Source organism: Gymnoscopelus braueri, assembly GCF_963280865.1.
Source record: "Gymnoscopelus braueri genome assembly, chromosome: 7".
NCBI lineage: Eukaryota > Metazoa > Chordata > Actinopteri > Myctophiformes > Myctophidae > Gymnoscopelus > Gymnoscopelus braueri.
The window spans coordinates 7383342-7404255 of record NC_137608.1 but is presented as its reverse complement, the minus strand read 5'-3'; the positions used below and the strand labels follow the sequence as shown (position 1 = coordinate 7404255).

The 20914-nt window shown below is 39.0% G+C and overlaps 1 protein-coding gene across 1 annotated transcript; it reads left to right on the top strand.

Moving 5' to 3' along the window:
* Positions 1-5931: 5931 nt before the first annotated feature.
* On the top strand, positions 5932-15290 carry ube2l3b (ubiquitin-conjugating enzyme E2L 3b). Its single transcript, XM_080434146.1, has 4 exons — positions 5932-6035; positions 8476-8571; positions 9427-9613; positions 13077-15290. The coding sequence occupies exons 1-4, from the start codon at positions 6009-6011 to the stop codon at positions 13229-13231; spliced, it is 465 nt and encodes a 154-aa protein (XP_080290272.1). The 5' UTR covers positions 5932-6008; the 3' UTR covers positions 13232-15290.
* The last annotated feature ends 5624 nt before the right edge of the window (positions 15291-20914 follow it).

The following is a 20914-nucleotide window of genomic DNA, read 5'->3' as shown; positions in this document are numbered from 1 at the left end:
AGCCAACAGCTGTGTTTCTCTAACCCTCAGCCAACAACCCTCAGCCAACAACATGCTCAGTGCATGTGTAGCGCTCTGGACATTATATCCGTCCCAAAAAAAAAAGTTTTCTGTGGACACAGGCCCTTATGCAATCAGAACCGATGTGTATTAGAATGAATGTTTGTTGAATTCTCATGTGCCAAATGCAAAAAAAAAAAGTATTTCTAAAAGGTCTCTAATCACAATGTTTTTTTTGTGGTATATTTCGGCCATTACTATTCTGTGTGGCCATTAAAATGGTCCTGTAATTCTCTTGTTGTTTAGGTCTTGACTGGAGTGCCTTTTTTCTGTCAATGAAATGCCTCTAACTTAAAGGTTAGTTTATAATGACATCATATGTTACTGTAGGTCATATCTAACTTATGTTGGTGTATTATTACATAATATATTACTGTATAATAATATCCTGTGTCATATCCTGAATAAGTGCTAAAAATGTTCAACACTTAATGGAACATTGCCCGAAATGACCAATGACTTTGGTTGAATTGTACTGAATCTGAATGGACATGGGCGCTCGGGTGGCGCAAGGTTAAAATGAATCCTCCACGGTGCATCCGGCTTGCTGAGCGTCTAGATACGAACACAATTAACCCGTGTTTGGGGGAGGGCGATCTTTGTCGCTGAACGCAACCCTATGGGCTGGGGGCAGAGCCTGCTGGTGAGGAATATGGAAGAGGCTGTATGCACAGCAGCCATACTGGAAAGAAATTGGGCCTCTTCTTACTTCCTTCACAGGTGTTACCAATGATACTAATGAAGGCTCTGTTCCATTCTGGTCAAACAGAGTCAGGGTGCTGATATTGTGCATGTTGACTCACTGGAAACATTCTGCTACACCAGTGGGTCTCAAAGTGTGGTCCAGGGACCCTCATGGTTCCCTGAGGGGGTTCCAAATGGCCTCTTATGGGTGTATAACTCTGAGAGTGTACAAATGGAACCAAATGGACCCATAAGGGTCCATTTGGTGTCATTTGTACACTCTCAGAGTCATGGGGGTCCTTGAAATTAAAAGGTTTGAGAACCACTGTGCTACACTAAATGGAACAGAGCCTTCATTAGAATCATTGGTAACACCTGTGAAGGAAGTAAGGAAGAGGCCCAATTTCTTTCCAATATGGCTGCTGTGAGTAGAGCCTAGTGGGAGTAGTAGGACGTCGGTGCCATGTCCTCCCATTGGGGGCTCCTCACTGGCAGGTGAGCCAGTATTGGGTACAACAGCAGTGGCAAGCAGCGGGAGGAACTAATTGGCATAACGACTTAAGTGGGAGAATAAAGGAGTCAACAAATAATAATTGTCTACTCTATAAAAACAGACACACATTTCCAGGGATCTGTCCTGATGGCAGTTAGTTTCATACAGGAAGAATACAGTACTTCTAGAAAGAGAGTGACTCTGGATTCATGCTTAAGATAAGCGATCAGTTATCATGCTGCTGTCATTTTTGCTACTTGTTCTCTGTGTGGTTTGTAAGTGTTTGTAAACTGTAAAATCCTGTCTGTGTTAAACTTCAACTCTGAAAGTTTCATTTTCACACTTTAAATGAGTGTAACGAACAGCATCTATACTGGGTACGTGTCATCTTCTGACACTGCAGTTTCCCCAGTGCATCCTCATCTTTTTTGATAACTTGTTCCTTTAATTGCCTTTTTTATAAGCGAACAGCATCGCTTAATACATCTTAATCAACATGTCTTAATCATTATGTTTTGTATATTAATGTTATGTGCAAACGGATCAGTCTTTAACACGGTTTGAATACCAATCGTAGGTGTCGGGCACCTTGTATGTCCATATTTAAACTTTTTACGTTTTTTTGTTTTCCTTCCGTCTTTTAATGTCCGAGTTTGCCATATGACAGTGTCGAGCAATAGTCACGAAAATAGTTGATCTACAAGCTCACAACGTGCCACATCACAATGCGCTGAGAGCTTGTAGATCTAATTTAAATTACGTTTTAAATGCTGTCTGTGGGTTTTATAAATATTCAACCTGTGAAAAGTATTAACAAGTGCTTGTGACTAAATAATAAATAGATTGGATCCATTGGAACACAGGTTATTTTTCTTTTCTTTTTTTTACATTTGTGGAAAAGTAATGGTTTTGGACATACAAGGTTTCCACCCGACAGCAATGATGTGGCAGTTTCTTCTGCCAACAGGAAGGAATTATTTTGTAAAATGTTGTTAATTATTAAAACAAACGTGACTTCAAAGTGTTGATGATGATGTGTGTTATTGACAGTCAGTGGTAGTATCATGTTATTATATTATTGTTATGACAGTCAGGAGGGAAAGGATGCTGATGTACGTATAACCAGTGGTCGAAGAAGTACTCTTGAGTTTTTTGTTTTAAGTAAAATGATCAATACTACAACGTTGAAATACTCTGTTACAAGTAGAAGTCCTATACTCAAAATTATTACTTCTGTCAAATTACAAAAGTATTGGCATCAAAATATACTTAAAGGTAGGGTAAGTGTTATTTTTTGGTTAAAACAAAAAGTATTTTGTTAAAAGGTTAAAGCACTATATTCTGATAGTAATCATTGCTATAGAGTGTTAGTTCAGTAACAGGAGTCTCCCCGTCTCTCCAGCTCTTTAATAAACAGAAAATACATTTTCCGGTAGGTGTCAAAATCTCAGCCAATCAGGAGAAAGTACCCATTTTTAAGCTTCATTTTTATAGTGTTCCAGTTCCAATTTTTCCTGCTAATTTCTTAGTGTCATCACTTCCAATTTCACTTGTTTAATAGCAGTGAGTACTATCAGAATATAGAGCTATTTAACACTTATTTTAACCAAAGAAAATCACTTACCCTACCTTTAAAGTACCAAATGTAAAAGTACTCATGCAGAATGTCCCATTTCACATGTCACCCATTTTTGTCAAAATCTTTCATATCAATTATTTTTCAATTGACAAAGTATACAATTGGGCTTTGTTTTGTAACTGGTAACTAAAGCTGTGAAATAATTGAGGACTAAAAAGTGCAATATTTAAGTCTGAGATGTAGTGGTGTAGAACAAGTATGGTATTGAAAAATGGACATAGCAAGTAAAGTAAAAGTACCTCAAAAATGTACTTAAGTGATAGTGATATAGCACAGTAGATCTTGGCTGCCCTCTACAGCACCAACAACTACAAGACATATACACTGAACACAATCATGGGAAAACATGTATCATATTTTGACCTGTCTCAACAAGAGGGATTTTAAGACTCATTAATTCTTACAGAACAGTTGGTGGCTGAATATGATATGTTGCCATCTAACCCACATCCCACACAGATGGGCTTCCGGTATCCCCAACAAAATGAGGAACAGTTTAATTTCACTATTATTTCACTGGATACTACAAGGTAATGCAGTAATATAATATACTATATACTAGTATACTATTGACTATTCAAATCATAGGTTTCTTTCTCCAGTGTTTCCCAAACAGTGGGTCGGGACCCTTTAAAAAAAACATATATATACGTTTCCTACAATTGTTTTTCATTATTACTTCAAAAGATTAAAGAAAATATCCTTTTTTTGTTCAGAAAAAAATCTTAAATAAAAAGTTGTAATAGGTCAAGGCAATTTTATTTGTATAGCACATTTCAACAACAAGGCAATCCAATGTGCTTTACACAAAACATCAAGCAAAGGAAACACAATAATAAAATTATAAAATGACATTAGGATGCATAAAACAAAAGAAGTAAAAAATAATAGATGCAGTTACAGTGCACAGGAGAAAAGAAAAGAGAAAAAGTGAAAATAGCAGATCTGCAAGCTCACAGCTTGTATTATCTGCTATTTTCACAATTAAATTAAGTGGTTCATTCTTAATATATTTTTGTAAGTTTGGCTCCTGCATGGGGAGACACCACATTTTTCTTGGGTCTCTAGCTAGAAAGTTTGTGAAACACTGGAATAGTCAGTTAGAATTCTCTACTGAATATAATATATTAACATGTACATCTTATATGAAAATATTTTCAAACGAGGGTCTGTGACATAATGTGCATCAATTTGACATGAATATGTTTCAGGACACTGATTTGTTCCTATGGTTCTCAAATGGTACGCCCTCCAAGTGTGCCTTGGGATTGACAACCACACATTATTACTGCAATACTAGTACTGTATAACAAAAGTTATGAATTATCACTACTTTGTGTTCACACTTCCCAATACAGAGTTAAATTATATACCCAAAGAAATATATTTAAACAACTTTCAACCTATTTTGTGAATGTCATTATGGCTAAACCCAAACGTTTTAGTTTGAGACACAAAAGATAAATTTGATGTCTACCTAGGACCCAAACTAGTGAAAACAGACGATCTACAAAAAATATTTTGGGTGCTAAAGTCTGTCTGTGGGTTTTACACACATTTAACCAGTGAAAATTATTAACAAAAGCAATTGTGACTTAGAATAATAGGCTAACTACCATAGATCCCCATATTTCCTAAAAGTTTCCACCCAACAGCAACGATATGTATAGGTGGCACTGGCAGGGCTATTCTTACATCTACTTGAGTAATATTTAAGTCAATTAAAAGTAGACCTACTTATTTGAGTAGGATATATTTTAGTTTTGTAACATAGCCTCAGACTCAGTTATATTTAAGTATTTAAGATATTCAAGCGGTAAACACAAACGGGATCTCATTCTTTTTCCCTCCTCTCCAGTATTTCACTATCTTGCATGTGAGTTATGATTTACAGTAATTCTGGACATCAGAGTTTCACTTTTCTGAACATGTAGGCTATTACACCAAACGTAGTGTGCTATCGAATTGTGTGACCGCAGGGGTCACTGTTTGCGGCTAATCCACGCTTAAAGTGAAGTCTCCTCATAAGATTTGAAAAAGATTTGTTTTTTTTAATAAATACAGACAGGTTTTTTTCTTCATTTTTCCCCCTTCTTTTTATTGAATACTTAATTAACAGTTTAAAAAAAGGCGTGGTGGCACAGATTTATACAAAAGAATGCTATAAGGATAACCCAAACAAGCCCAGGGCTTGTTTCCATTAAGGTGCCATTAATGTTACAAATGATACTGGTGGCAGTGGTTCTCAAAGAAGGGTTTGGAGACCCCCATGGGGTGCTGAGGGGGTTCCAGAGGGTCCCCAGCAAAATAGTTAGGATTAGGAACCACATGGACCCTAGTTAAGGCAGTGGTGTAAATTAGCTAAGTATTCACTCGTACTGTACTAAGTACAACTTTGAGGTATTTTTTACTTTACTGGAGTATTTCCAGTTTTCAGTACTTTTACTTCTACTCCATTACATCTCAGAGGCAAATATTGTACTTTTACTCCACAAAAATCATTTGAAAACTTTAGCTACTAGTTACTTTGCAATTGTCAATTATTACATTATAAAACACATTAACCACTTTACTTTAGCCCTATCTTATACATAGGCGATCTGAAAATAGCAGATCTACAAGTTCACAACGCATTGCAAAGCGACGTGAGCTTGTAGATCGGCTATTTTCAAACATTCTAGTACTTTTACTTGTAGCGCAGTATGTCTACATTGCAGTATTGATACTTTTACGTAAAATATCGGAGTACTTTTTCCACCACTGAGTAAGGGCGCGCTCCCACCGCACTTTTATTTTACCTCTGGGGCGGAATATGCCAATGCTTTGTCAATGCAAATGCGTGGATTCATGGTCTTGTGCATTTTTTCCAAGAATCCACGCATTTGCATTGACAAAGCATTGGCAGATTCCGCCCCAGAGGTAAAATAAAAGTACGGTGGGAGCGCGCCCTAAAGGGGTTCCATGTGTACCACTGTCAGAGTTAAAACGTTTTTCTGAAAACAGCTCCCTCTGGTGGTTTCAAGAATCACACGGGGGCCACCGCTTTCGGCGTGACAGCCAGGAAAGCAGCAGAGAAGGGGAGCATCTAAGCCGCCGCGCTGTGAATGCTGGGAAGGACACAGTAGTTTCAAGATGGCGGCGAGCAGAAGGCTGCACAAGGTAAAATCTCTCGATGTTCTTTTTTTCCCCCATCACATCCCCGTGAACGTAGAATGACGGACTGGGAACGTCCCGGGGGGCGGGCGGGCGTGGGGGTCGTAACGTCTCACGAAAGAGTCATACGGGACAATATGAGACCAATGCGGGACAATATCCCCCCCGTGTGTGTGTGTTGGGTTCAGCGCTAAACAACCCGCTAAAAGCGAGAAGTCACTCCTCACTGTGTTAGCCGCAATGCTAACTGTGAAAGATTCCTGGCAAGCGAAGCAGCCGGCAAAATGTTTAGGCCGGAAAAACTCTCCGGCCTAAATTTTTGCCGGCTCTCCGAGAGTGAGGGGGGAACTCCGGGGTTTTGGGGGGAGAACGACGGTTGAAAGCGAGAACCTCCCGTCGTCGTCGTCGTCCCAAAGCCGAGCTAACGGCTCTTAGCATGTTAGGCTAACGCTGTTTTAACACCGCGAACAGCTCGAGTCCGCAGCCGCTCTCGGACGCTCTTCTCCCCCCCTCCTCCTTCCGTGACACGAGCGTTAACCCTGTTAGCTAGCTTAGCTAGTTAGCATGCTAACCTCCCCTATCAGTCTCAACCAGTTAGCTAGCATGCTAACCTCCTATCCGTCGCCCAGCCAGCTAGCATGCTAACCTCTACCAGTTTCCAGCTAGCATGCTAACCTCTATCGTGTCCTGCTAGCATGCTAACCTCTATCGTGTCCTGCTAGCATGCTAACCTCCCCAACCCTCCTATCAGTCTCCAGCTAGCATGCTAACCCGCTGCTGACTGTGTTTGGTTGATTAACCACTGGCTTTAGCTTAAGTTAGCTAGGCTAGGTGGTGCTAGTATGGTTCAGACTTGGACTTCGTCATTCTGGGGATGGGTGGGGAATGGGGATGTAATCATATCGTGTAAATTAAGCCAGACCGACGGGCTTAATTCATATTAATGTCATTATTTGTTTGTAATGTGATTGTCAGCGATTTATAAAAAGGCAAACCCGATGTTTGTGTTGCTCTGGTTTCACTTTAGCTTGATGTCAAGTCTCTAGCCGTCAAACATCCACACGCAATTTAAGGGACAGATTAGCTGTTAGCAGCCGGCAAACGCAGTAAAAGCCTAAGTGTTCATTTAACTCCTGTTAGTACAATTTAGAATCAAATGGTAAAAAAATAACACTTAAGGAATTGATAAGATAACCTCGATCCGTTTTAAGTTGACTTGTGTATTTTTTTTTTACGAATGATATCGTCAGCTGATCATCATCATCATCAATGACGTTATGCAAAAGCGAAAGTAAAGCCTAATTTATAATCCATTGTACAACTGGTGTTCCTGGCCAAAAAGAAGCTATCTACACAAGCTACAATCAGACCTCGCTACTGATAGAGCTTGTAGATATGTTCTTTTTGGCGAGCGGCACCCTTGTGCGATTGTGTATGCATTTTAAGTTTCACGGACTACTAACTGGAAAGACCTGTCTGCATTGTGAACAACTGTGTCACAGTACACTACAGGTTCAATGTCCGACATGTACGTGATCAGTCATTACACTTAGCTGCCTGTGGAGTAGGTATAGGTTGCCTACCTGCTATTCATAATTGACACCCAAAAAAGGGTTGCCCAGAAAAAGATAAAATCTATAGATTATACCAACAATTTGAAGCTCAGCATCCATAGTCTGGGGGGGGGGGGCATTAGCCAAAAATAGCAGATTTACAAGCTCACAACTTGTTGCGACACGTGAGCCTGTAGATCGTCTATTTTATCCAAAGACATTTATTGTAGACAGAAAAATGCAGTCAAAGTACACAGACAACTCTAGAGGGTTTAACTGGTTAACAGCCTGTATTATAATGTATGAGCTGTTTGAACTTGTAAGACCAAGAGGTGTGTCATTGGTTTATTACCCCCAAAAAGGAACAAAGTGTGTCCCTTATCAGTTCAACAAGGGACATGTGTTTTTAGTTTCCAAATAAGGGTCTATTCCGTATGGCAAGGTACAATTGGCAACCCTAGGAGCATGTGTTATTGTGAGTGATGTGAGCGATTTGGGCTGGGCAATATCGATATCAGCCTAAATTCCAGGCCAAATCAGATAGTCTCTTTATCATATTGATATGTATGGCATGAGTGTTGTCTTGTCCTGTTTTTAACCACGTAAGCCTTATTTTATACTTGTGTAAAAATAGTCAGATTTCCAAAAATAGCTGATCTACAACGCTTCGCATCGCAGGGCATTGTGAGCTTGTAGATTGGCTATTTTCACTATTTTTTTTATTTTATCATCACAATATATTATCACAGTGTCGATATAGAGGTGTTGGGTAAAAAATATCATGGTATTTAATTTTGTCTATTGCCCAGCCCTACTAGCGAGGATACGTAGACGACACAGTGCCTCTCATAACTGTCATTTACATTGTACTCGTTTTCCTCTCGCTCTCTTAGGAACTCGAAGAACTTCGCAAGTCTGGAATGAAAAACTTCAGGAACATTCAAGTCGATGAATCAAACATATTGACATGGCAAGGGCTCATTGTTCCTGTAAGTCGCTTATGAATTGTCTTGGTAGATAAAGTGCGTTTGCACACCTACTACTTACAAGGACAGGTGTGTAGGAGAGAACAGCCAACGTACAGTAGATAAGATAGAAGTTGTCTCGCACACTGTCTTCTGTTTTTATTCATTGATGAACAACGTTTCGGTCAACTTACCTTCATTAGGTAGCTGAGTTTTTTGTAAGTGAAGGGTGTGTGGGAACACTCCTTTTTTTAAATCTTCTGTTGCTTACTGTAAATCGCTCTGGATTAAGTGCTTGCTTAAATGCCTAAATTGTAAATTGAATCGCCTCGGTTCACAACTCAAGTCTCAGGTTTCCAGAAGGTGGTATACCTGTTTCCTGTTCCAGTTCAGTGTCCCATAGTTTTGTTTGATTGTTCCAGTCATAGATATAGAAACCTAGATACCTCATTGGCCTCTGCAGTTCATTGGAGTGACCTGTATCGCTGCTGCCATTTTGGAGAAGGCAAGCTTCCTGACTACTGGCCAATCACAGCGCTTCTTTTCCGGGACTTGTCAGAATCTAGTTGTATAAAAATATCCTATTATATTTTTACACAATTAGATTCTGCCAAGTCCCGGAAAAGACACACTGTGATTGGCCAGTAGTCAGGAAGCTTGCCTTCTCCAAAATGGCTCCTGAGATACAGACGCCCCAGAGCCGGAGGAGGCGTCTAGCTTTATATGTGTATGGTCCCAGTAGCAGATATAAACGGGAGACACACATGGCAACTTCATGTCAAACAGAGCCTATTGTCTGAAATCTGTTCACTGCTTCATCATCGTGTCTCGTGACACGCCCGCCATAGTTTGACCATGTGTGCACCTCCTCTTCTCCAGGATAACCCTCCTTATGACAAAGGGGCCTTCAGGATTGAAATCATTTTCCCCGCCGAGTACCCCTTCAAGCCTCCTAAGATCACGTTCAAGACAAAGATCTACCACCCCAACATTGATGAGAAAGGGCAGGTTTGTCTGCCTGTGATCAGCGCGGAGAACTGGAAGCCAGCCACCAGAACTGACCAAGGTGTGTTAATAAAAAATAAATAAAGAATAAATAGCCGATCTACAAGCTCATTGTGAGCTTGTGAAATTACATTGCAATATCGATTTCAAAATGGGTATAGCAATCGATTTGACGGTGAAATTAATTGGTTATTGGATATTATTTAGATATTGTGCATCCCTAACCATCATAATGCACAGAAAATGATTATGCATTTCTATAGCAGTCTCTAGGGTCAGAAAGAGTTTATTGAGCGAAAGAGCACTTTGGATATTATGTCCAGAGCGCTCGCCTCGCACGGAGCATTTATTGATGCCCGCAACGTTCGATGTTCGAACCTATCAACCAATGGTGTGCTCAAACGGTGTGTAATCTGCGTTATTAGCACTAATAGCAGAGTCTTTATCATAGAAATGTATGACAGAAAGGCGCTGGCAGCTGAAAAAAAAGACTTTCAATGGACACGACCCCTAAAAACGTAGGAAACTAGATGGGACTGACCTTGAGAATCACTGTTCATTTAGTAAAGGTGGTGTAAATTATGTTTATGTTAATACAAGTGTTACTGTAATATAGCTCTATTCCCATAGTAATCATTGTTCATCATAGTGTTCTGTAACAGGGGTCTCCCTTTCTCTCCAGTTACTTAGTGAACAGAAAATACATTTTCAGGCCGGAATAACAAGTTAATCCAATCAGGAGAGAGAACTCATGCCGTAGACACAAGTGAAATTGGAAGTGAATTAACAAAATATGAGGAAGCTAAATTGGAATTGGAACACCTTTTTTTTTTTTTTTTGATAAATGCGTGCTCTCTCCTCATCGGATGAAATTGGTAACCTACCTGAACATGTATTATTTCTGTTTATTAAAGAGCTGTAGAGACAGGGAAACACATGTTGGTGAACAAACACTCTATCAATGATTACCATCTTTTGTTTTAACCAAAGAATATGACTTATACCACCATTTTAATTGTTTTACAACCCTGAATGACGCATGGATTTCTACTTTTCTTGCAACAGTGTAATATGTTGGCATAACCTATGTCAATGTGCTGTTTGTTCTCGATTTAATGTTCATATTGAACCTGCAAAACGTAAATGTTACAAGTTCAGCTGTGTAACTTGAACAATCAGATATTCCATGACATCGACAGCAGGAAGTCGGTGGCCATGCTGTCGTGAGTCGTGTAAAGACAGCATGTCATCATGGCCTGAATGCATAGCATCCAGAGAATGTGAGTCATTGTGTACGTTTTATGAGCTTCACTGGTGCCTTGCTTATTGGTCTGGTCATTTAGGGCCGGTAAGGGCTGTCACGATAATGAAATTTGACTTGACGATTAATTGTCACTCAAATAATTGTGATTAATGATTTAATTTGAGTTTCTATCTTTTTAAAACATTTCTGTTTTGCCTTTAGGCTTCATAAACAAGAGGTGCACATGGCAGATATGACAAATAACTTGCATAATTTAATAAAAAAAACACGTATAGTGGAAATAGCCGATCTACAAGCTCAAAACATCTTGATATTTCCACTATTTTTGAAAATGTTTGAAAATATATGTAATGCAAGTTATGTGTAATACGATTATGCAAAAATAATTGTGATTATCTCAAATAATTGCCATTAGGTTATTATGTAAAAAATGTGACGGGCCAAAGGCCGGGCAATGTGAACTAAATCAAGTAATATATTTTTGGCAAATAACGTGATATCGATATTGTGACGAGAATATGCATTTTCTTTTTAATTTGTCAAAGATTAATCCAAAATGGCCAATCTGCAAGCTTAGTAACTAGCTGGAAGAATTTTTCGGGAAGCTGAGGGGGCTGAATGATGTAACGCCAGCCTCCAGTCGGAATCGAACCAGGGATTTGGGGATTTGCAGTTATATGGTCGCTTCACTATCCGGTCTGGTACTTAAAAAGGGTATTTCACTTGAAAACACGTGTGGGGTCATTTAAATGGGGGTCAGGCTTTGATGGGGGCTCTTTAAAAAAAATGTAATAAAAGTTTTGTATTTAAAATAAATGCAATAGAATAAAAATAAATACTATAAAAAAGTAAAGTAATTGAAAAAACACGACCCCTCACCTGTTAGGACAATGCAGTCAAGTTAGCTTAACAGGCCAGCCAGTAAATAAATTAATATAATAAAATAAAAGTAATATAATTTTTTTTTTACCCCAGAAGTGTTTTAAAGTGAAATAGCCCTTTAAAGCCTGAATGACACTTCTTACCGAAAATAGCCGGTACAAGCTTACACAGCATCTCAGTGTAACAAAGATCTGCTATTTTTGTTGCGTGACTCCTGCACATAAGCAATAAATCAGGCATAAGGCCACATCGTTTGAAAGATATTCCTATAGCATGGTAAATTATAATGCAACGTAATTTGCATTGGATATGGGTAAAGTGCCTGTGTAATAAAAGCAATTAAAACGTAAAAAAAACATTTGTGAAAGAGAAACAAAGAACTAAAATATGAGATTAGATTATATATATATATATAACATTAAAAATGGAAGTAAATTAGGCCTTAAAGGATCACTTAACCCATTTCAACATTATCTTCATATAATTGGTCCTCATTAATGCACATTAATATTATTATTACTAGCCCATACCCGGTCGGCCGGTCGGTCGACCCAAGACGGACACCAAGACGGACGGTACTCCAATTATATAGTAGGATATGGCACCATATCTTTCTACTCACAATGTCTCTCATTGGTGGGCTGTGGACAGTTGAGAAATCTTTGTTTGAGTCATTTCAAAGACTATTTCCAAATTGTTCTATTACAAGAAGGAAGGCTTCCATTTCAGCATGCTAACTTTCCAGGAAGAGAGGCTATAGTTTCTATTCACTTTCAATTCCCATCAATGATGTTCTAGGTAGGCAGGTTTCTGAACTGTCCACAGCCCACCAACAGTGAGACACAGAGTGAGTAGACAGAAATGGTGCCCAACTGCCCATCTTATATTGAGCCTTGTGGTGCGTTCAAACGGGCAGATTAGAAGATACATGCTACCATTCATTTTCAATGGAAACCAGCGACATGAAGATACAAAGATACATCCGACGTTTGTAGCTCTAGCGACAAAGATGCAAAGCTACAAATTCAAGTTGAGCTGGGTTCAACTTCCAGATACAAAGATGCAAAGCTACAAATTCAAGTTGAGCTGGGTTCAACTTCCAGATACAAAGATGCAAAGCTACATTTGTAGCTCCGATGATGACGTCAGCAACCGCGTTGAGCAACACAGCGACAAAGATGCTGTGTATTTTTTTATCTTTTAATCTGCCCGTGTGAACGCACCATTAGTGAGGAGTGGACCAATTATATGAAGTTACTATTGAAAATGGGTTCTCCTTCTAATAAATCTACAATAGTTTGTTTCAGACAGACTTAAAAGTGTTTGTTTCTCTCTCTCCCCCCTCTCTCTCTCCGCTGTGTTTTTATTTCTCTTGCAGTAATTCAGTCCCTCATCGCCCTGGTGAACGACCCGCAGCCAGAGCATCCTCTGAGGGCAGACCTAGCAGAAGAATACTCAAAGGACCGTAAAAAATTCTTTAAGAATGCAGAGGAGTTTACAAAGAAACACGGTGAAAAGCGGCCAATGGACTGATCACGCCCCTCCTCCCCTCCGATGAGCGTGTGCTCCCCTATCTCGCTCGCTCGCCCTCTTATCCCCCCCCCTCCCTTCATCTCACTCGCCCAACCAAATATCTTATTCCTGCCTTCTCGCTACCTATCCCTGCCCTCCCCCTTTCTCTCTCTCACATACACACACACACACACACTCACTCTCTCCCTCTCTCTCCTCCCCTCCCAATACACCAGTGGTTCTCAACCCCTCAGGGTTCCTTGAGCCGGGTTCCAAATGGACCCTTACTGGTCTGTAACTCTGAGAGTGTGCAAACGGAACCGAGTTTCGGTTACATTTGCACACTCTCTGAGTTACGGGGGTCCTTGAAATGAGAAAGTTTGAGAACCAATGCTTTTCACACACCCTTTCCTTTCCTCCCTACCTGTTCTGACACACACACACACACATCATCCTAGCAGGCCAGGAGCAGCTCTCCTGAAGTACCGGGGCGATGGTCGCCTACAGCCTCCCTCCCCACCCAAGGACTCGCTGTGGATCCGACATGGTTCCTCCTCCAAGTCCTCCTCCCCTCTCCTCTTCTCCTCCTGGTCACGTAGCTCCAGGCCATTACTAACTTTCTACATCTTTTTTTGTTTTTTGTTTTTTTAATTGTTATTAAAAAAAAGCTGACAAAATTTGCCAGAAAAGGAAAGTGTCTAAAAAACATTTTTCCGAGAAAAAACTAAACAAAACAAAAACGCATTGAAGGTTTCTGTTTTAGCGTTGTCCCTCTTTTCCGTAAGCAGCATCATGCAAGATTTAGCAGGCCGCCCCCAGCGCCGACCTGAGTTTATCCGAGTTCTGTTCCCTGTTTGAGGAAATGTTTTGGTTTGATTTATCCTTAAACCTCTTTTTCTCTTTGCAAACCATCAGCGGTGTATCTTTTACGTAATGCAAAAAAAAAATCTATATAAATTGTCTTGGTTAAGGAAATAATAAAAATATAAGAAATAATGAGACATAGCAAGGTTCTGGAGGTGTGTGATATACTACCCCCGCTCCCCACATTCTTTAACCCATCTATCCTGAACGCAGCTTCTGGATGTGCACTGTATTCTGTGGAGTGAGCCAGCTCTCAGTTCCCCCCCACACAGTAGAATCATATCACAGTACACCTGTTATTCAATACATTGTTTAAAAAAAAAGAAAGGAAAAAGTAAAAAGAAAAAAATGAAGGTTGGAGTCGTGTGATGATTAATTACTTTTAAAAGAATTGGTTTGACCTTACACTCCGAACATGCTGAGTTAACCCGGAGAGCATAATGGTGGTTTTTATTAATGCTTTTTTGTGTCTGTAGTGCCAAATTAAATGGCACACAAACCCTGCTCTCTTAAGCCGGGATGGTGTCCCATGACGGGTTTTGTTTTGTAATGTAGATATAAGTTAGAGATGATCTGATTCCATAGTTAAGAAGGCACTGAATCCATAGTTAAGAAGGCACTTATGTTTGCATGAGGAACTAGGAGCCATTTTGCTTTGTTTCTCCTAACCCCTCTTGGTTCCCTCATTAAATTATTCTGATTGGCACTTAGTTGGTACCAACCCTAAACAAAGCAGGAATTCCCTTCGATGTTGAGTTAATACTTTGTCCTACAACAGTGTCGTGAGGTGGAAATAGCCGGCTGGCTATTTCCGACTCACGACACCGCCGTACGACGCAGAATACGTTAAGCATTAAACCCATTAAACCACCCCTTTTGCCACGCGTCAGCGCAGCACCAGTTGCAGATAATACTTGTTCAATCGCCCTGCTGTAAAAGGGAACCTAACTTTGTCACATGGGGAGGAAGTTGGAGAAGGAACCCAGTACCGGCGGCGGAGAGAATTAGACCCCTTCCCAGGGCGGGGGCGGTCCTCGAACCAAGCACCTTGTACGCAGCTGGGAGAGGGCTGGCTGTCCCAGGGGCGTGCCGGACGGACGGATGTTCGGACGGACGGGGACTGGAGCGGCCCAAAACCCAAGTGTAACAGCTGTATGATCTGGTCCCAATTATTTGTTTCATAATAAAGATGGCTAACCATTTTGGCCTCACTGTCTGCCTGGTGATGCTGTGCATGTTTGTGTGTGAGTGTGTGTGTGGGGGGGGGGGTGTTTAGCAGTAACTAGTCACTAAGTTACATTGTTGATGTCGGGCAGAAACCCCTTGTCTCCAAATTTAAACTTTTTCATGTTTTTTCGTAAAGTAATGCCCTTTATCTTACAAGTGTCACACAAATTGGTTTTGGACATACAAGTTTTCCACCCGACAGCAACGATATATTACTGCAATATTGCTTTTTTGTCACACTATTAACTAGTTGTGTAATGTATTACAGTTGCCAAACATTAATAGCCAAACAGTAATATTATTAATTCAAGTCACTGAGTTACAATGACTGATTTGTTATGGACCGAGATAAGACTATATTAAGCCTAATAATTTATACACTAGTAAATGGTTGTCATATCTGAAAAAACAATTGAACAGACCTACAAGCTATCAACATGTGATGTCATGCGTTGTTCGCTTGTAGATCTGTTCTTTTTAAGAACCTGCCCTCTTGCAAAATTATGACATAACTTGTACGTGCAAGTTGGGGTGTAATAATATAGTATAGTAAATATAGTAATATATTGTAATGCAAGTTACTCTTGATACCATGTATTAAGTAATGTAAAATTATTGCTTTTAAATGAGTTAGTAGCTTTTCATTTTTACTAAAAGTATCCATACCACAATGTAGAAATACCCTGATACAAGTAAAAGTCCTGTACTCAAGATACATTCCGAAAGTACTGGCATCAAAATATACTTGAAATGCCAAAAGTAAAAGTAGGTTACTCATTTAGCAGAATGTACCATTTAGCACGTTTTCAAAATGTAAATCTACAAGCTCACAACACGTCGGGATGTGACGCGTTGTGTGCTTGTAGATTGGCTATTTTCAAATAGCTGAAGTATATTTAGGGCTGAACTGTTAAAGTAAAGTTTTCCAATAATTGTAGTGGATTAAAAGTACAATATTTGAGGTGTAATGGAGTAGATCAGTTGAAGTAAAGGTATTGAGAATTGGAAATACACCAGTAAGGTTAATAATAATAAATAAATAAATATCTCTAAATTGTAGGTACAGTACTTGAGTACATGTACGTAGTTGCTTTGTAAGACTTGCCACTAGAGGGAGGTATTTCGACAAGGAATATAATCAACATTTAGACCTAGCAGGCAGCAGCTAGCTTCATTAGGGGTCCTTTCTTGTTATCAGATCCTGTCACATGAGTTGCGTCTGAAATCACAGGCATACTTAACTTAACTTTACTACTACTACTACTACTACTACTACTACTACAGTTTGCTATTTTCAGCCTACTGCATAGTTGTAGGCCTATCAACTGTTACTACAGTATGTGTCCACTGTTGAATACAATTTAGTAGCTACTAAGCTTTTGGTCATATTAAAAAGTAATTTGGCAAACTATGTTTATGTTTATGTATGTGATTTCGGACACAGCCGTGGTCTTGCACAATAAGCTGTCTCCTTGAAATTAATGGTGATTACACCACCAAGTTTGACATTATTCCCCAAATTATTATATTCAGAACTTTGGTGATCCATTTCCTTTCAATGACTATTAAAACCGTTCTAAAGTGAGATCATGCCCAACTAGTTGATGGTTGTATTTGGTATTTAGGTCCTGTGTCTAGTTGTAATGATCATGTTTCTGGTTTGACATGAATTTTGACCTGAAGATCCTATTTCTACCCTGAACAAGCAGGCTCGACTAGCTCAGGGGTAATGATGTCAGGACTCATGTTCAAATCTGGGTTACTTAGAACCTAAAATTTTACATAATGCAGCTTTAAATGCTGGAGTATTTCAACTTTACTAACTGAAGGCTAACATACTGTACAAAAGAAAGAACACTTCAACAATAGTAAGAGACACATATTGAGAGTGACTGAGTGATGGTGTAATGGTCTGGCTTTCAGCATGGAGATTCCATGTTCCAGTCCAAGTTCTACTCTAGTTAAATGCAGTTGTGTAGTGCTGTAGATTTTTGGATGTTCAACTAATAAACAAGTATAACATGAAGACTTCAAAATAGTTCAATGCTGGAGTATTTCAAACTTGACTACCACATCCCTCCCCCTGTTTCCTGAGAGCTAAATAAAACGAGGGGGTCCAGCTGAAGTTTTTCTGAAATAAATTCTAAATGACCAAAATTAAAAGTAGTATTTAGTGATAGGCTACTTCTTGTATTTTGACATGTAAACTCTGTGCCAGCCAATCAATGCTAGTAGGGGAATGAACTAAGTGTTATTTATAATTTGTTGTGTTGGTGTTCATTTAATTTTTCAGGGTGGATTTTGTCACCTCACTATAATAATTACCTTATTTTTGGCATCAGATTGAGAAGACAATATCACTGGTGTTCATGAGTTAGGCTAGAGGTTGGGAAAAGCCATCTAAAAACTTTTATTTTTCAATCAAAAATCCATGATTAAACGCTGCACAAAGACCACATTTCAACGGACCTCTCTCTGGCCACTGGGCAGGGCACACAACCAGCGGACGTCCATACGACGTCCGTACAACGTCCAAGTCAGACCAAGCCGCAGACCTCTCTGTAAACGTTGCAATCTGACGTCGCAAAAACACGTCCATACAACCTCCATACGACGTCCGTACAACGCCCAACCCCAGAAGTCGCAATACGACGTCGCATAAAGACGTCCACACAACCTCCATACGACGTCCCTACGACGTCCAAGTCAGACCTCCGTAAACGTCGCAATATGACGTCGCGAAAGAGACGTCCATACAACGTCTATACAACGTCCATACGACGACCAAGACAGACCTCAGTCGAATCCAGTGGTGGAAGAAGTACGTGTTTTACTTTAAGTAAAAGTATCAATACTGCATCCTGGATATACTCTGTTACAAGTAGAAGTCCTGTAAGTCCCGTATTCAAAATGTACTCGAGTAAAAGTGCAAAAGTATCGGCATCAAAAAGTACCAAAAGTAAAAGTACTCATTGTGCAGAATGTCCCATATCACAAGTTCAAAATGTGTTATTTTTTTGGGGAAAATAGCCGATCTACAAGCTCACAATGTGTTGATCTGCTATTTTCAAATGGCCAAAATTATATACACGGCTGAAGTGGTTAATGTGTTTTGTAATAATAATCAAAATCTGCAAAGTAGCCTAACTAGTTTTCAAATAATTGTAGTGGAGTAAAAGTACAATATTTGCCTCTGAGATGTAGTCGAGTAGAAGTAAAGCCAAGGTATTGAAATTTGTAAATACTGAATAAAGTAAAAAATATCTCAAATTTGTACTTAAGTGCAGTTAACTTATAATGTAGGCTACTTAGTTACTTTTCACCACTGATAAAAATGACCTCCATAAACAAGGTCGATACAACGTCCAAGTCAGACCTCGTCACAAAAAGACGCTGGTGGGATTAATTACTGAAAATGAATTAAGAAATGGTAAAAATACCCTTCCCCTCCCTCTTAATCAATAAAGCAAACATGACTGCTATATTAAAGCAGGCTAAAATAATTATGTCAACAAGGCAGGGATAGCATTATTATTACTATTACTATTATTATTATTATTATTATTATTATTATTATTATTATTATTATTATTATTAGTTGTCTCTGCACTCAAATATTAGTATTTAGTATTTTGGTCTCATGTTGTTGCCACGACACCTGCTGGCTGAAAAAAGGCAATGCAGGGCTGTATAAACAGCACTGAACATCAATTATTCATGGCATATTTGTTTTAAATGATGTAGTATAGTGTGGCATTTACTCATTTTCTCCACACTGATATAATAATAGTATTGTAACAAACTGTATAACAAACTGTTAATAAAGTATTATTTTTTTCAGAGCATTGTAGCAGAATAGGGTCTATTTAATAATATGTTAGGCCTTGTAAATTTGCCTTTGGCTGTCCGATTTACATATCCGTTATTCAAAACAATACAACACAGCATTAAATAGTGTTGCGACACAAATCAAGAAAACTATTAAATATATATATATATTTTTTTATTTTATTTAACAATGCAAGACATTAACAACATGGAGAATACAGTCTGAAAATCGCTTTGAAAAATACTAGCCCATCCACGCCGGGACGGGATACCCCATTTTGGCTTTTTTCCCCCATTGGCACCCACTCCAGATGTGCATGGATCACATTGGCACACACTCCAGATGTGCATGGATCAAAGATGTAGTGATAAATGTCCTGAGATGATAATAATCAGTCCTTCCCTTAGACAGTGGTTCCCAAACACTGGACCGGGACCCATTTTTGGGTCGAGTAAATATCCCTTTTTTCCGTTTCCTAAAATGTTTTAAAAATAATTTCAAAACATAAATTCTCGAGAAAAACAAAACAAAAAAACATTCAAACATGTTAAACAAAAAAAAAAGAAATTCCAAAAAGAAAAGAAAAAAATACTTTTAAGAAGTAGTGAAAATAGCTGATCTACTTGTACATCGGCTATTTTCACTAGTTTGGGGTCCTGGGGAGACATCAAATTTCTCTTGAGCTAAAATGTTTGGGCCACTGCCTTTAAGACAGTGGTTTTTAAAACATTTTGATCTCAAACACCCCCCCCCCCCATCTCAAAACATTTTGTGTCAGGCACGCCACATAAGAGAATATTGTGTTAAAATGTTTCAACATTATTCGAACTTTCTCAAAATTCTTTGAAAATACCATCCATCTACAAGCTCACAACACGTTGCGGCGAGCTTGTAGATCGGCTATTTTCGAATATACCAAGTCTAAAATAGGGTTAAAGTGGTTAAAGTGATTTAATGCTACAGTATATTAACTCATTTTGCAGGGGACCACCTGGAACTCCCTCAAAGACCCCACTTTGAGAACCACTGCTCTTAGTATTATAAGGACTCATAAACTGTATTCTACGGCTCCCTCAGCCGTCAAACTATGAATTCGACAGCTCCCTCAATGTAGAAAAAGACGAAAATTGAGGTACATAATTCCATGGAACCTCTCCCAGAGGAAGTAGAAAATATATACACCAAAGATCATTACATTTAAAATTCTAAGCAATATGGAAAAACCTGAATCATCACTGTGCAGCTCCATTCTGCTACGCGTAGGGTCCCCCCTTCAAAATGTCACATTATCGTAGGGTCCTCTGGTCCTTTTGACCCGGTTTAACATTTTCAACATGAATTAAAAGTATGTAAACATTTTTTGTTCTCTATGAAACTTCTTCTATTTGCCTTATTTACTGTACTAAACATGTGATATGAAAATGAAAAATTTCATTTTCATGAAAATTAAAATTTTCACACAGGGCCTTCGGGTCAAAGTGACCCGAAGGCCCTGGGTGTGACTAAAACACGAAGACCCTACGAGGGTTAAGTAATTTAAGTAATTTCCATGTAATTATAATGAAAAAAGAAACCATTGTTGTTTAGATATGGACTAGTATGTAAATATCAGATATTGTCCCTTATCTGGCGCTCTACCTTTAAATAGCTCTACATTCTGATAGTAATAATCGCTATATAGAGTGTTACTTCAGTAACAAGTAAGCAGAAAATATGTTATTACGGGATACCAATTTAATCCCATCAGGAAAGAGAATGCATTTATCAGGCTCAATGTGATAGTG